This window comes from Clarias gariepinus, chromosome 4 (genome assembly GCF_024256425.1).
Source record: "Clarias gariepinus isolate MV-2021 ecotype Netherlands chromosome 4, CGAR_prim_01v2, whole genome shotgun sequence".
Taxonomy (NCBI): domain Eukaryota; kingdom Metazoa; phylum Chordata; class Actinopteri; order Siluriformes; family Clariidae; genus Clarias; species Clarias gariepinus.
In genome coordinates this window covers 21,983,325-21,998,569 of record NC_071103.1, presented here as the reverse complement: position 1 = coordinate 21,998,569, position 15,245 = coordinate 21,983,325, and the positions used below count along the sequence as shown (strand labels likewise).

The 15,245-nt window shown below is 35.9% G+C and overlaps 1 protein-coding gene across 1 annotated transcript; it reads right to left on the bottom strand.

The window, feature by feature from the left end:
* Nucleotides 1–1,938: 1,938 nt before the first annotated feature.
* Nucleotides 1,939–15,081, bottom strand: ddx61 (DEAD (Asp-Glu-Ala-Asp) box helicase 61). Its single transcript, XM_053494631.1, has 14 exons — nucleotides 14,943–15,081; nucleotides 12,327–13,196; nucleotides 12,170–12,233; nucleotides 10,277–10,381; nucleotides 9,836–9,965; nucleotides 8,093–8,239; nucleotides 7,849–7,943; nucleotides 7,558–7,680; nucleotides 6,233–6,361; nucleotides 5,547–5,663; nucleotides 5,325–5,388; nucleotides 5,133–5,234; nucleotides 3,107–3,327; nucleotides 1,939–2,885 (listed from the first exon to the last, which is right to left on the bottom strand). The coding sequence occupies exons 2-13, from the start codon at nucleotides 12,485–12,487 to the stop codon at nucleotides 3,128–3,130; spliced, it is 1,437 nt and encodes a 478-aa protein (XP_053350606.1). The 5' UTR covers nucleotides 12,488–13,196; nucleotides 14,943–15,081; the 3' UTR covers nucleotides 1,939–2,885; nucleotides 3,107–3,127.
* Between the last annotated feature and the right edge of the window lie 164 nt (nucleotides 15,082–15,245).

Here is a 15,245-nt window from a genome sequence, read left to right as displayed (position 1 = left end):
CAATGTTTTCCATGTATGTTCAATTAACCATAATCAATTAATTAACATGCAGGTTAATTAATTCCTGTGGAATGGTCGTTAAGACCTTAACAGCTTACAGAAAGTAGGCATTTAAGGTCACAGTTCTAAAAACGCAGGACACTAAAGAGACTTGTCTAGCGACTGTGAAAAACATCCAAAGAAAGATGCCCAGGGTGCGCTTTAACCAATCAGGTCACATCTGATTGGTTAAAGAGGACAACTGACTCACGTGGAAAAAGAAAAATATATGCCCCCTGCCATGGACAGCACACACACACATAATCGCTATCAAATATTTTATATATATATATATATATATATATATATATAAACATAAATTCATAGGTTTATTGATATCAAATATATTACTATTATAATAAACCCTAGGCATGATACAGCCGTCAAGACCATTAATACAAATTCTTGTATAATGTTCATTTTGTAACACATTTATGTTTCAGGGGTTTGTCATAAAAATATGCAAATAAATATTTATATATATTAAAAATAAATATTTTATAATGATAAATTGGACGAAACTAATTTTATTATAAAATAAACAATATAAAAGTATACATGTTGTATTGAAAAATATTAATATTTCTATTTTTTCATATACAACATATTTATTTTCATATTGCTTATTTTATTTTCTCGTGTAATTTGTAAACCATTAACCTATGAATTTATGTTCTAATATAATATTTGATAAGGATTATGTAGGGGGGGGCAATCCATGGCAGGGGGCATTTCAGCGCATAACACGTGTTACAAAAAAAGTTGAGCCGCTCTTTTGCCATTTCGTCATTTCGTCATCCAATCAAAGGGCTTGTGATCAGTGTTTCTACTGTCGATGCATAACGCCTTTTAAACCAACGCACGAACACGCAATAATCCTAGACAACTCAATCCAGCTATACTAATCATCAATAACAGGTGAGCTCGAAAAACCGACTTAGCCGGATCGTAATTAGCACGATGTTCTCATCTTAGATGTGTCAATTGACGTACGAAGAACGGACCCCAGGAACACACAATCCCTCCATCAGTGCTCAGACTGTCCGCAATAGGCAGTCCATGAGGAGGAGATACACTGCAGTACTTCAAGCAGCTGGTGGCCACACCAGATACTGACTGGTACTTTTGATTTTGAGCCTCCCTCTTTTTGCTGAGTATATATACAGATTTGGAAATGTGTTATTAGTAATGGGCGGCAGTCATTTCACTTTTACTGACACACAATGGGGCATTATCTGTGTACTTTACCTATTAAAAGCATTGATTAGCCTTTTCTTACCTTCATCCAAAGCTCCCAGGACAATGTTTACTTAGAAACTATTTTGATTCCTACTCAGTCACCACAGACAGATCAGAATAACAATTGATTACCTTCACCTCAGCTCTTTAACAGTCGAGGTTTCAGTTTCAGCATGAGGTACATGAGAAAACAAACCTCTGCAGAGAATTAAATAATTTTGACCACAGCATTTTAAACAGATGACCCCCCCCCCCCCCTGCAGTAAATGGAAAATATTATGACAACATACAATCTACTGTATACAGAATGTTTATTTACATTAATGGAATGAAAGACTTATCTTTTATCTTTAATAAAAAAAAATGGAGTGTTCCATTTTCTTTGCCTTTCTTTATACTTTCTTCATTTGTTGGAAGTTACAACAGAATTTAGCTGTAGTGCAATTAGTGTACTTTTGTATAGGCAATCTTTGATAAGAGAGACAAATGACATGATGGGTATATGACAGTGTACCTTGAGTATTAAATGTAATGCATAAACATTACAAATTGTTGGATATCCTGATACTTACACACGGTTCCAGAAAGACCGCTATTAGTACATTTAAACTGTTTGTAAAACCTTCAAAAAAAATGGAAAAAAAATACTGCATAAAAATGTGAAAATATGCTGATACTTTATTTCTTTTCAAAGAAAATAATAGTGTAGATGCTGGCACTGACATCTGGAACAAAAGCTTTAGATGGTCTCCCTTTTTACAGGTCAGTAAAAGCACAACTTCTACTCACAATGCATCAAAGATGGTAAAATTTAAACAGAAACTAGGTAAAGGCAGGCTTGAATTGGCTCAGATTGGCATTAAACAGCTTTGAGAACTACACACAGGCAATTGCTGTTTTTTTTGTTTTGTTTTTTAACAGTAGCACTTGTCAGTTTGTATTATTACATCAAAACAGATGAACAACAAGAAAAAAAACCTCCACTGGGTAAACTGGTAAAATACAAGCTGGCTCAGACATACAATAGTCTTATAGGAATGCATGCTATATTTAAAAAAAAGAATAATAAATTAGCAAGTGGAGCAAATTTGAAAAAGCAGATGATTTAGTTTTTTTCTTAAAAAATATTCAGGCCACTTAATCCTGAAGAAAGGGTCCCTTTAAGTGATCATAAAGCACTAGAGGCACTTAGGTTATGCATAACTGGGTAAGCAAGTGCTCATGTAAAATCACAGAAAATTATATAAATTATTCTCAATTATACTAGCACTTTTTAGGGGGGGCAGGGTTGCCGAGGTAGGTTTTACACATGACCATACTGAACTAAAGAACCCTTTTGTATTTGGTAATAAAGCAAAACAGTGGCAGGCAAATTTAACATACTAAGACAATGGTAATGAAAAAAAAAGTGCTAGTAACATGCATGGTGGTATTTAACAGTTTGGAGTCTGACAGCTTTGCAGAGCCAACAAAACAGTGGAAACATTTAAAAAAAAAAAAAAAAAAAAAAAGGCAAATGTAGTAAAAGGGACTTCACCCTTGTGCCCTTGTTCAACAGAAGATGTGCAAAATGCCAGGCACCATCCATTTATTCTCTAGTGGAGAATCTGACAAAAGAGGACAAACTCAATTAGAATCAATATTTTTGCATTGATGATTGTACAAAAATAAACAGCATTTATTAGTTGTTCAGTAACCTTTGTTTCCTTATATTATTAATAATTACAATATATATTTTACTGTGTAAAGTAAACATTTTGCCACTGTTTATTTCAGAATTAAATTTGTAAATAATCTGCATTTATAAAAAGCATGGAAAAGTCAAAACCTTCGTATAGTTTCTCATCAACTAAGGTGCACCAAGGTCAGCCTCCTTTTCTTCCTCTTCCTCATGGTTGATAGCGTGGAACTCTGCTACATAAAGGCTCTTATCAATGCTACCGGGAATGGGCTTAATTTCGGTCACTAGCTGGTCCTCAATGGCCTTCAGATTGAAACGATCATCTGAAGTAATCAGATTAATGGCCAAACCAAGATGCCCAAACCTGCCTATAAAACAAACACATTTATAGGTCATTCATATGACTGAATAGATAAATGTAAATAAATGTTGGGTAAATAAATTCATTTTAATAATCTTATGTACAGTGAAAACAAATAATTGAATAGTGCATAATGAATAGCTTGGCAACTGGTTATTAGAATGATGACAAACTGAATTAAGTTTATGTCGGTAGAAAACCCAAAATAGGGACAGGAATGAGTAGAAACACACTTAAAGGAGCAGTGTAAGAATTCCTACACTTAGTAATTCATGCAATTATATAAGTCAGCCAATTGTGTGGAAAAAGTACAATGCATAAACTCATGCAGATATGGACCAGCGCCTTGGCATAATGTTCACAACATCCATCAGGATGGGGGGAAACATATTGCTTTTAGTGAGCCTGTCTATAGCATGATTGTTGGTAGGAGACATTCAATAAATCACTAATTCCCTTGTATTTTCATGCACATCAGACTACAATTTACTCAATATACTGCACAAAAAACAACAAACAAAAAACAAATCAAACTAACAGTCTTACTGTCTCGCACACACATCATCTATACCGCTTAATCATGTGTTACAGGGTCGCAGGGGCCTGTAGCCTATCCCAGGAAACTTTGGGCACAAGGCAGGGTACACCTGGAGAGTGCCCATTTATCGCAGGGCACACACTCATTCACACACTAGGAGCAATGGGAAAAGCAATCTAAGTCTAATCTGCATTTGGACTGTGGGAGGAAACCCACTAAGCACTGTGCTAACCACTAAGCCACTGTGCCGCCAAAAAAACAAAAACAAAAACAAAACAAACAAAAAAAAAAAAAACACCAACCATGAACATGGCAGTTCTGCAGATGCAATTGCCTTGTCCATGACGTAAGTCATTGAAAAATAGCCAGACAGGTTAGATCTGATAACTGCTCTATATAAGCGCGGTTAGTAGATAAGCATCTCAGAACACATAATGTTTCAAAAGTGAGCCAGATGGCCTACAACAAAACACCATGTCAGGTTCCATTTCTGTCAGCCAAAAACAGAATTTTCGGGCTGCACTGGGAACAGACTCACAGGAACTAGACCGTTGAAACTAGATTTCTGCTAGGGCACACACATGGCACGGTTGGAATTTAATGCCAACAGAATTAATCCAACCATTTTTGTGTCAACAGTCAAGGCTAGTGGAGATGAGGTAATGGTACTTCGGGCTCAATAATACCAAAGCAAGCATTACATGAAATGTCACAAGTATTTTTAAATATTGTTGCAGACCATGTGCATCCCATGGCCACAATTTACCATCATCTAATGGCTAATTCTAGCACGACAATGCACCATGTCACAAAGCAAAATAATCTCAAACTGGTTTTATAAAAATTAGTTCAGTGTTTTTCAGTGGCCTTTCCAGTCACTGTGTCTGAATCCAGTAGAACACCATTGACACGTGGGAGAACATACTATGAAGTACTTAAGCCATGTTAAGGGTGACCTTCCCAGTATTCGTAATGGTTTTTCTATTAAAGTGCTTGTTATATTTATTAACTTAAATTAGAGGTATCCAGAAACACAATTTATACCAAAATCTGGCTTTTCCCTCCTCATTTTGGAGTGTTTGCCAAGATCCTGGGGTAAAGGCAACTAAGATAAAACATCCACAAAATGTTCTATATTGCTTCCCTACAACGTAGTAAAATAGTCTATAATAAAGGATTGTGATCTAGGAACTTATAAGTAATTTAGATTTCTGGATGGTCTTGTTTGGAGGTCTTTACACTTTCTACATGGTAAATATATCTGGTGTAGTTACCTGATCTCCCAATGCGGTGTAGGTAGGTCTCTGCATTTCTGGGAAAGTCAAAGTTGATGACCACATTGACAGCCTGAATGTCAATTCCTCTTGTGAAAAGGTCTGTAAAAAGTAATTACAATGTAAAATAGGATATGATTAAATTAGGCACCAATGTGGATAAGATTAGTCTGAACAGCAAAATATACTGACCTGTGCAAACCAGGTTTCTACAGAGACCGTTTCTGAAGTCATGGAACACACGGTTTCTGTATTCCTGTAAAAATGCAATACATGCAATGATATTGAACAAAACTCTTACCAAGCCATCTACCTAAAAAAAAAAATGCCCCCACACACTAAAGATTGGGGAATGACAATTTGGGAGCCATGGCTAAAATATCAATCTAATGATTTCATGTTCTGGGAAATTACCTGCATCATTTTTGCATGGATATAAAAGCAGGAGTATCCCAACTGTGTGATCTTCTTAGCCAAAAGTTCCACCCTCTGGGTTGAGTTACAGAAGATTATTGACTGGTTGATCTGAAGCTAAATAAGAAAAAAAAAAAAAAAAAAGTTCACAAAGCATATGAAATCATATATTTTAAAAATCAAACAAAAATGTAAATATTTAAATCCCATTTCATCTCTACACTAAAGTTTTCTATATTTTTCCATATTTGTACAGCTAGGTTTTTCTTATATTTTATTTTATCTTCTATTGCTATATTTTCCTTAGCTAAAGTTTTTCTATACTTTACTTATTTTATTCCATATTTATTTCATATTAATAATCTTTAAGATCACGGGCGGTCGTTTAAGCATTTCATATTGTAAAATCTGAATTTATCCCAAATCATCACCATTTTCCCACATGGAGATTTTTCAAAATAAGTCAAATTCTCACTGTGCTTTTATCAACAAAGCTGAAAGCTTATTGTCACTGCAGCACATGTAATATACATGGCTGCTCACATCTCTAAGCAAACTATCACAAATGCCCATGCTTAAATGAAAATAATGATATGGAATACACCTTAATTTGGTCTAATTTAAGTCCCAATGTAAATGTAATACATAGAAATAAAAAGAGTAAAAAGCATAGTTTCGTGTCGTACCCTGGAGAAAAGTGTGTTCAGGCAGTGCACTTTCTGTCTCTCCGTTACATATGCATAGTACTGAGTAATGCCCTTGAGAGTAAGCTCATCCATCAGGTTTATTTCGTAGGGTTTTTTGAGATGTTTTGACTGCATAGAACAAAAGCATAAACACACGGTAAAAACAGTTGTAGGAGACATAAATACAAGTTAAAGACTTCTAGATTTAAATACTAAACATACAATGTATCAAGTTTGCTTAAAAGTTTGTATACACTGAAAGATAAACATGTTGAACTTCAAAAAGCATGAGAAGGATAAGAAGAAGATCTCAAAATTTACAATTCCAGTCATTACTGTTCAAACTCTGATAAAGAGGTGGAAAATAAGAAGTTCTGTTGAAGCCACAGTCAGACCAAGAAAGACCTTTCTAGGCCAAGAAAGATTTCAACCACTACTGCCACAAGAATTGGTCTGGAGGCAAAGAGTAACTCACAAACAACTTGGAAAGAAATACAGGCTGCTCTGGAAAAGAAGTGGTGGTGGTGTTTCAAGGAGCACATTAAGGAGGTACATGAACACCAGGAGAAAGCTGTTACTACACCCATGCCACAAAGCGCCCCACTTGCAGTACGCCAGACAGCACCTAGACAAGCCTCACAACTTCTGGAGTAGAGTCAATTGGAATGATGAGAACAAAACTGAACTTTTTTTTGGAGAGGAGCCAACAAGCCCTATAGTGAAAAGTACATCATCCCCACTGTAGAGCATAGTGGTGGATCTCTAATGCTTTGGGGCTGTGTGATCTTCAGTGGCACAGGGATGTTAGGCAAAACTGATGGCAAGATAAATGCAGCATGTTATCAGAAAATACCGGCAGACAATTTGCATTCTACTGCGCATGGGACGATCTTGGATGTTCCAACATGACGATAATCCAAAGCACTGGCTACAGCAGAAAAAGGTGAAGGTTCAAGAGTGACCATCACAGTCTCCTGACCTCCTCAATATCATTGAGCCACTTTGGGGAAATCTCAAACATGCAGTTCATGCAAGACAACCGAAGAATTTACAGCAACTGAAGGCATTTTTCCAAAAAGAATGCAGAGAGAATTAAGGACCATATGCACAATTATTACAAAAGACTATGTTATCATTGATGCTAAAGGGGGCAATACCAAGATATTAAAAACATAGAACTTAAGTCCTATAAGGCCCTTTTAACTCATGTTTTCTTCTTGAAAACATCTTGAAAATTCTCCCAAAGTATGCAAACTTTTAAGCACAACTGTATAGATTATATTTATCAACTTTATCAACCCCCAAGTCCCTCCCACCCCACTCACCATGAATTTTTGAACAGTGACGGGAAAGGTGGCAGAATAAAGCAGTATCTGACGATTTCTGTCCAAAAATCCAATGATCTCCTCAATTAGGATGACAAAATCTTGAGAGAGCAACTTGTCTGCCTAAGGAAAGAGGAATAAGGACAATGAGAAAGATCATTATGAGCATTAACTTTGTGTCTGGAGAAATTCATGTCATGTCTGCTCTCATTCTCTGGGTTTCTCAATGTCTCATACATACAGACCTTAATTTCAGTAATTTAAAGTTTATATGCAGCTCAATAAACCTACCTCATCCATCACCATCATGTGGACTTTGTCAGCTTTGGCCAAACCTTTCTTCATAAGGTCCAGCAGCCTGCCTGGAGTGGCTATTACCACATGCACTAAGAGAGTCAAAGAAATAAAGAAAAATATTGGAGTGTATCTAAATACATATTCATCACCACAGACACATGTAGAAAATGCAAATGAGAATTAACACATTTTTTTTTTACACAACCTCTTTAAACTTACCCAAGCTGTGCACGCTTACCTGTCTCATCCAGGCGCATGATGTCATCCTTTAGATTGGTTCCACCAGTAGTGGCCATGACCTTCACACCACCCATGTGCCTGCTCATAGTGATGCAGATTTGGCTCATCTGAAGAGCCAGTTCACGAGTTGGCACCATTACTATGGCTATGGAGTGAGGCAGCATGAAAAAGTTTTAAAACTTATTCTGGTGCATAATTTTTATCAGAATAGCATGCAAAACATTCTAACACAAAAAATGTTATTTTACTTTATATTTAAAAAAAAAAATAACTTAATGCTGAGGAACAAAATCGGGAATCTGTTTGAGTTTCAAAAACAAGTATAAAAATACAAATTATGCTGCATCATGGTCTTCGGAAATATGTGGGGGGGGGGGGGGGGGGGTGAAAAGGATAAAACGATAAAAATTTGGTCCAAGTTTAAACAAAATAAAAAGGTTATAAAAGGACAACATATAGATAGAAGACATTAAAAATAGGGGAAAAGGCATTAAACTGGAAAGAAAACATAACCTCTGCCACCCCAACGATCATACAGGTACAAAACATAACTGAAGTAGGGCTGCAACTAACGATTATTTTGATAATCGATTAGTTGGGCGATTATATTTTCGATTAATCGATTAATCGGATAAAACCTAACCGCTTCTTTCATTAGATATTTCGCTTATAACTATTTTAAAAAAACATAAATCAGGGTATTATTTATGTATAAAAATAAACTTTAAAAAATGCAAAAGCCACATATAGAGTTAATAATGTTTAATTTGGACATTTTAAACCTTAAATGAAATGTAGTATATAATATATACAGTATATATATATATATATATATATATATATATATATATATATATATATATATATATAGTTAAAAAATACACTGATATATTCAGTTGATAAGACAAACAGCTAAAATAATGTAATTTTGTATAATAAAATGATGTATGCATAAGTAAAACCACAGTAAATTACAAGTTAACTTTGTAGTGGACTATAAAAAAAACTGTATAAATGCAAAAAGCTAATAGTCACAAATGTACTATTATTTGCATTCGCTGAAAATCACAACAATCACTAAATGTAATATTCTACTGTTATTCACACTGTGTAAATTAAGCTGATCTAAAATAGCGCCATGTAACTAATCACTATTGCTCGTGAGGTGATTGCGCAATGTAATGCTCGCGAGTAGCGCGTGAACAGATCTAGCGCGACTGTCCCGAAGTTAGCAAACAGTTTAAACTAAAAGCACTTAAACTATACAACTTTTACACGATGGAGATACAGTTTTTACTGACTCTGCTGACGTTTCGCTATCCGTAACACCAACACGTTTTCTCTTTAAGTGTTCGTGCATGACATGCCATGTAAGCTCGGTCTTGCATAGCGTGCAGGTTACCGTCTTCTTAGAGGCGTTTAATGTAAATCACTCCCGGACCCTGGAGGACTCGGGGCGCGCGCTTTTTCCTGCCGGCGCTTCTGTGACCTCCATCGCGCGAGCGGCTGTGTGTATTTGTGCATCTTGGGGTCGCGCTTCTCAGTAACGTGCGCAGCCCAACTAATCGATAACGGCATTCGTTGACAACGAATTTCATTATCGATAATTATCGATTTTATCGATTAGTTGTTGCAGCCCTAAACTGAAGTCTTTTGATGTCACATGACAAAAGGCAGGTTTATGAAGACAAAGCACAAATTATTTTGAGCCAAATTATGGATAGAAAGAAACTCATCTTACCTTGAATATGATCCTTTTTTAGGTCAATCCTCTCCAGAAGAGGGATGAGGTAGGCTCCACTTTTCCCTGTGCCATTTTTGGCCCGGGCCAGAATGTCCCTTCCTGACAAGGCAATAGGAATGCTCTCCTCCTACAAAACAAAGGCAAAATCAGAACATAATAATAATAATAAGAAGAAGAAGAATAAGAAAATACATGAATAAAATAAGAATATTTACATGATTAATCTAGTTTTCAAAAATAAATGCATATTAACACTGAGCATGACCAACTTGTACCAGTGCATTTGTGAATAGATTTGGAAATCCAGGTTATTTTAGAAAGCCAGAGAAAGGCATCAAAATGCCTATTAAACAAATGTCAAAGTTAATGTTAGACCAACGCCAATGACTTTTAATACACCTGGCAATGCTAAAGCTGACCAGTGTGGATTCACAGTACCTGAATAGGAGATGGCTTCTCCCAACCCATCTCAAAGATGCCCATCAACAATTCTCGTTTAAGGCAATAATCCTCAAACTCATTCCCTTTGGTTGCTGTAACATCCTAAAAAAAAAAAATTAAAAAAAATTAAAAAAATTAAAAAAAGATTTAGGGTTTAAGTTCAAGTTCCTTTTTTTGTACCAAGGGTAAAATTGATTTGCAGTCAACAGTCCTCATTTACAACAAATACAGTACAAAACAAAGCACACATAGTAAAACAAACAAGTACCATAAACTTTAAACATAAATGCCCAAACAATTATTTAGTGTCCAATTCTCCTTTAAATATCTGTTTATACCTTATTTACTGTCTAATTGCTGCTGGAATACTATTTTTATATCGTTTAGTTCTACAACTTGACACCAAAAACATATGACCGGAAGGAAGACGACGAAACTCTGCATGCACAGGATGAGTGATGTCACCTAAAATTTAATTTGTTATTCTCCTAGTGTACACAGCCTCTAAACTAATAAATGACACCCCAATCAGCCTGCTGGACCACTTAACTATCTGATTTCGAATATTTCTATTCTTGACCGAAAGATTTCCAAACCATGATGCCAAAGAAAATAATAAAACTGATTTAAGAAAAGCACGATAAAATCATCATAGATGATTTTAGGTTGCTATAGAAGATTTCAAAGATTTCCTAAACAGTCTCCTGAGTCTTAAAAAGTCTTTAGAGACAACAAAAGGGACAAAATAACAGATTTGTGCTAAAGCTGATTCTATATCAGGAGGGATGTATACCAAATTTGTAAGCCGTGAGAAAATTCTGGAAAAAAAATCCCACAAATGCTCACATTACTAAAATAGTAATATGAGCATTTGTGGGATTTTTTCCCCAGAAAATAGTAAATAAATCATGAACAAGAGAAAGTAATGTCATTGGTCAGGGTTGCCAGAGTCAAAGGGTACTATATATTTATATATAAATACGTACGTATACACATACACACAGTATATGGATTGTACAATATAGTGACATGCTTTTTGGGCACAACCTGAATTTTATTTCATTTTAACCAACCATACAAACATGACTGAAAAAAAAAAAACATTAAACAAAATGGGACACAGGCAAAAAAGTAGCACAAATGCATGAGATTGCATGTTTTATGGTTGTTTTCGGCTTCTTATTGTAACCAAATAATAATATGTGCATTTGTGAGTACTACATTTCTGCGATGTCATTCTCATATTTCAGTAGCAGTAAAACTTTATGTTCTAAAAGTAACGAAAACTTTGGTTCTACATGACATAAAACCCCGAATGCACAATGGCAAAGCAAAAATATATATTTTATTGGTCATTGGCCAATGGTGTATTGCAGCATGGATCCATGTCGCTTGAGTTTTAAGGATTAACCTTCCTGGGTTTTTTTTTCTTCATTCTTTAAAAAGAACATCCTGTTCACAGTGCGAAACTGTATTTCTCTGCAGAGCATGTGTGACCACCAGTTGTTGTTGGTCTTTTGGCATCTCCTGGCAAGGGACAGTGGTTGTAAATGCAACAGATGCCAACTGCCTTAAAAAAAAGAATGAGAAGGGAGTGCTGATGTGTGACCATCAGTACTTTCTTTTTATTCTTTTTAAGGCAGCTGACATCTGTTGCATTTACCACCTTTTAGTGCACTGCTTTCGCGGTAGGAGCAATAGCACAAGAAGTAACTGTCTGCTACTAGTTAATTGATCAAGACGGATGCCGAAAATATACTTGGGAGGCGGTCAAAATAAATAAATAAACTATTAAACACATTTATAAAATTATAATAAACTATTTGTGCTGGAACCAAAACCATTTAAACTTCAGGCAAAGGCATGTATGTTTGAAATTTTCTAACTTACTGAGGTTTTCACTCTCATATCCTTTTGTGGGAGCTGCAGAGACTTCTTCCAGTCATCTCCAAATCTGAACAAAAGGTTAAATACATCCTACTTCAAACACATAGACTAACATTTTTATTCAAATGTACTCAAATATGGTCAAATTTTTAAGGTGTACCTGATACCACCACTGGTGTGTGGTATGCTGCTTCCTTTCTGGGAGACACTGAGCACTGTTGATGGCTGCAATCCTGACTGGAGGTCGGCGGACCTGGCCTGACCATTCTGTTTGGAGACTCCAATGACTGTGGTGGGAATCTGTGTTCTTGCAGTGGCCATTGCTACAGGATATGGTTCTTGGAGTCAACAATTTCTTGCAGATTTCTCTTCTAGAATGCTTCTGCTAATCTCCTGTTCTTTCAATGCTTTTATTAAACCCAAAGCCCTTCTGTGTAAACACTTGTTTTGTACTACTCTCACTTGTACGTGCCGACCTCTTGAAAAGAAGAGGTATTGACGTTTGAAAATAGTTTGAAAGAGAACTCTCCCAAAAGAGGAGAAAATTGTATTTATATGAATAAATATAATCTGCTGTCACTATTAAAATACACGATTTGCAAGCGTGTATTTTAAATCACTCAAATCTAGCCTTTGGACTTTAAGTAAATGCAAAAACACTACCTTTTTTTTTTTTTTTTTTTTTTTTTACTTTTGCTATCCCTGAAGATTTTGTAAAATGTTTACTTCTATCTTTACTTGGCTGCCAGTATTAAGTCTTACTCTGAAGTACCTTTTATGTTGTTTTTGGTTCCAAGTGCTGAAGATCATAAGAAATTAAAAAAAAAAAAACTTTGAGTTATGATCTATAAAGATTATTGGTGTTTCTTTATCTTTATTAGAAATGTTACACCAATATGTCTCTAGTGAAACTAATGGCACTATATTTATTTGAAAAGTCAATACAGAATTATTTTGTATTCAATAGCTGCTCTTTTCTTTGTGGCCTGTTGACTCTTTGAACACCTCCGTCAAGAAAGCGGTGTGTCACCTTTGAAATAAAAAAATAAATGATTAGACAAATTAAGCTATATCACATAAAAGAAATAAATAAAGGAAATTTTTTGTATTATAATCAGAAACATGAGAGAATTAAATTGTCATGGGTAGGACAAGGATGGAGAGAGATGAGTACAGGGCATGCAGGGATGGGAAGGAGAGTACTACTTTGTTGTTATTAGCAGTGACAATGATGATTAACGCAAAACTACAATAAGATCTGGGGCTGCTTCTGTTGGTCAGGTCTGAGCTCACCTATCAAACACTAAATAAGGAGAGAATAAGAAGTAAAATATATATATGTTTTTTTTACATGAGGGGTGTTTCAAACCAGGACTTGTGATGGAATTTCTTGTAAATGAAGGTGAGAAACCAACTGACATGTACAGAAGACTTCAGTACACGATGATAAGACTCTAAGCAGCATTAATTTACATCTGTTACATCTGAATGGTGCAAACGTTTTAAAGAAGGCTGTAGGCCCATGAATGATGATGGCTGACGTGGCTCAGAACGCACTTCTGCAGTTGTTTCTGTGAGCATTCAATGAGTGGAATACCTGCTCCTTAAAAATCAACTGATATTTTCCCCCAATTTGGTGACAAGTTAAAAACGCACGTGTTTCTGAGACAGTACACACAATCAATCATGAACACCACTTGCACATTACAGGAACTCGGCTGGGAGTTATTGCCACATCCATGTACAGTCCTGACTTCACTTCAAGCCATTACCACACAAGTCCCTGAGGGGCTACTGTTTCAGATGCGAAGCAGGCAGTCTAATCCTGGCTCTGGCCATTATCTGAGAAAACATTTTAATTTTATTGTATCCAAGTACTAGTGAAACACTGAGATAAGTGTATAAGTGTAGCAGGGGTTATATAAAGAAATTGAGGTAGTTTTCATGCTCATAATTGTGTTCAATTATACACATATACACACATACACAATTTTTTTTATATGAATCAGGCAGATATAAAATTGCTGATATGCTGTGTAGCACAGCAAACAATTTGTCTACATTTCTGAGGGGGCATTCAGAATTGCCTTACATGTGGATGTCTAGGACTTAGTGTTTAATGAGTGATAAAACGCCTCGGCAACTTAAAAAGACAGGAGAAATTATGAGAATGTTTAGGGGATACATTGAACACTTACTAAAACTTAAAATAATCCTTAATTTTGCTTTTAATCTGCTTCTGTAAAATGGTCAACACCAACACTAACTTTACCCATGCAGCCTTTAAGCACAGACTGAGGTTCAGTGCTAGTTAATATTATCTTAACGGTTTAAGTTGCTTTGTTGCAAATAAACCGTGTAACGTTAAGCTCCAGTTTAAACGGTCAAACCTCTACACGTTCGGGGTGTGCTAAGTGTTTGCTAAGGCTAGCTAATTACCTTTTTAGCATAAATACTCAGATCGCCAAAAAGTAACACACAACTATGAGTAGTTGGTTAGCTATCGTTGCTAGTTAGCGTCATGGATGAAAAAAAAAACGTAACAGATAAGTTACCGTGTAGCTGATTATTCATTACCAAGCAGATTTTGCTTTATAAACAAACAGCTAACATTATGCTTAATGGATTTAAAAAAAAAGTGGATCCGAATGAAGTTGTTGAACTAGCTAGCTAGCAAACTAACCTAACTAGCCAGCTAGCGAGCTTGGGGGAACCGTACTGTAAATTAAGTGCGTTGAGAACTTCTCAAAATTTGAGCCAAGTTTAAGTGGGTTACCTTTTAAAGCTCAGAGTTTTAAATCTCCGTTGATGTTTAAACATAAGTTTATCCGCCGCTGTAGTGAGAATCTCCTAGTTGCTGTAATTCTCATTAACACTGTCCCTTTGTCTCTTCAGACTTCAGTCAACATGGCCGCGCGTGCCCAGTTCTAACACAAGCGAAGCAGAGCATCAAATGGCCAATCACCAAGCGACGTTTGAATTTAGAGGGCGGAGCCTCCGCAATGCCATGCTGCAGGTGTGTACAATGCGTGCCTCAAAAACCAGCAAAGGGATAGCATGTGCAGAAATGTCAAGTCAG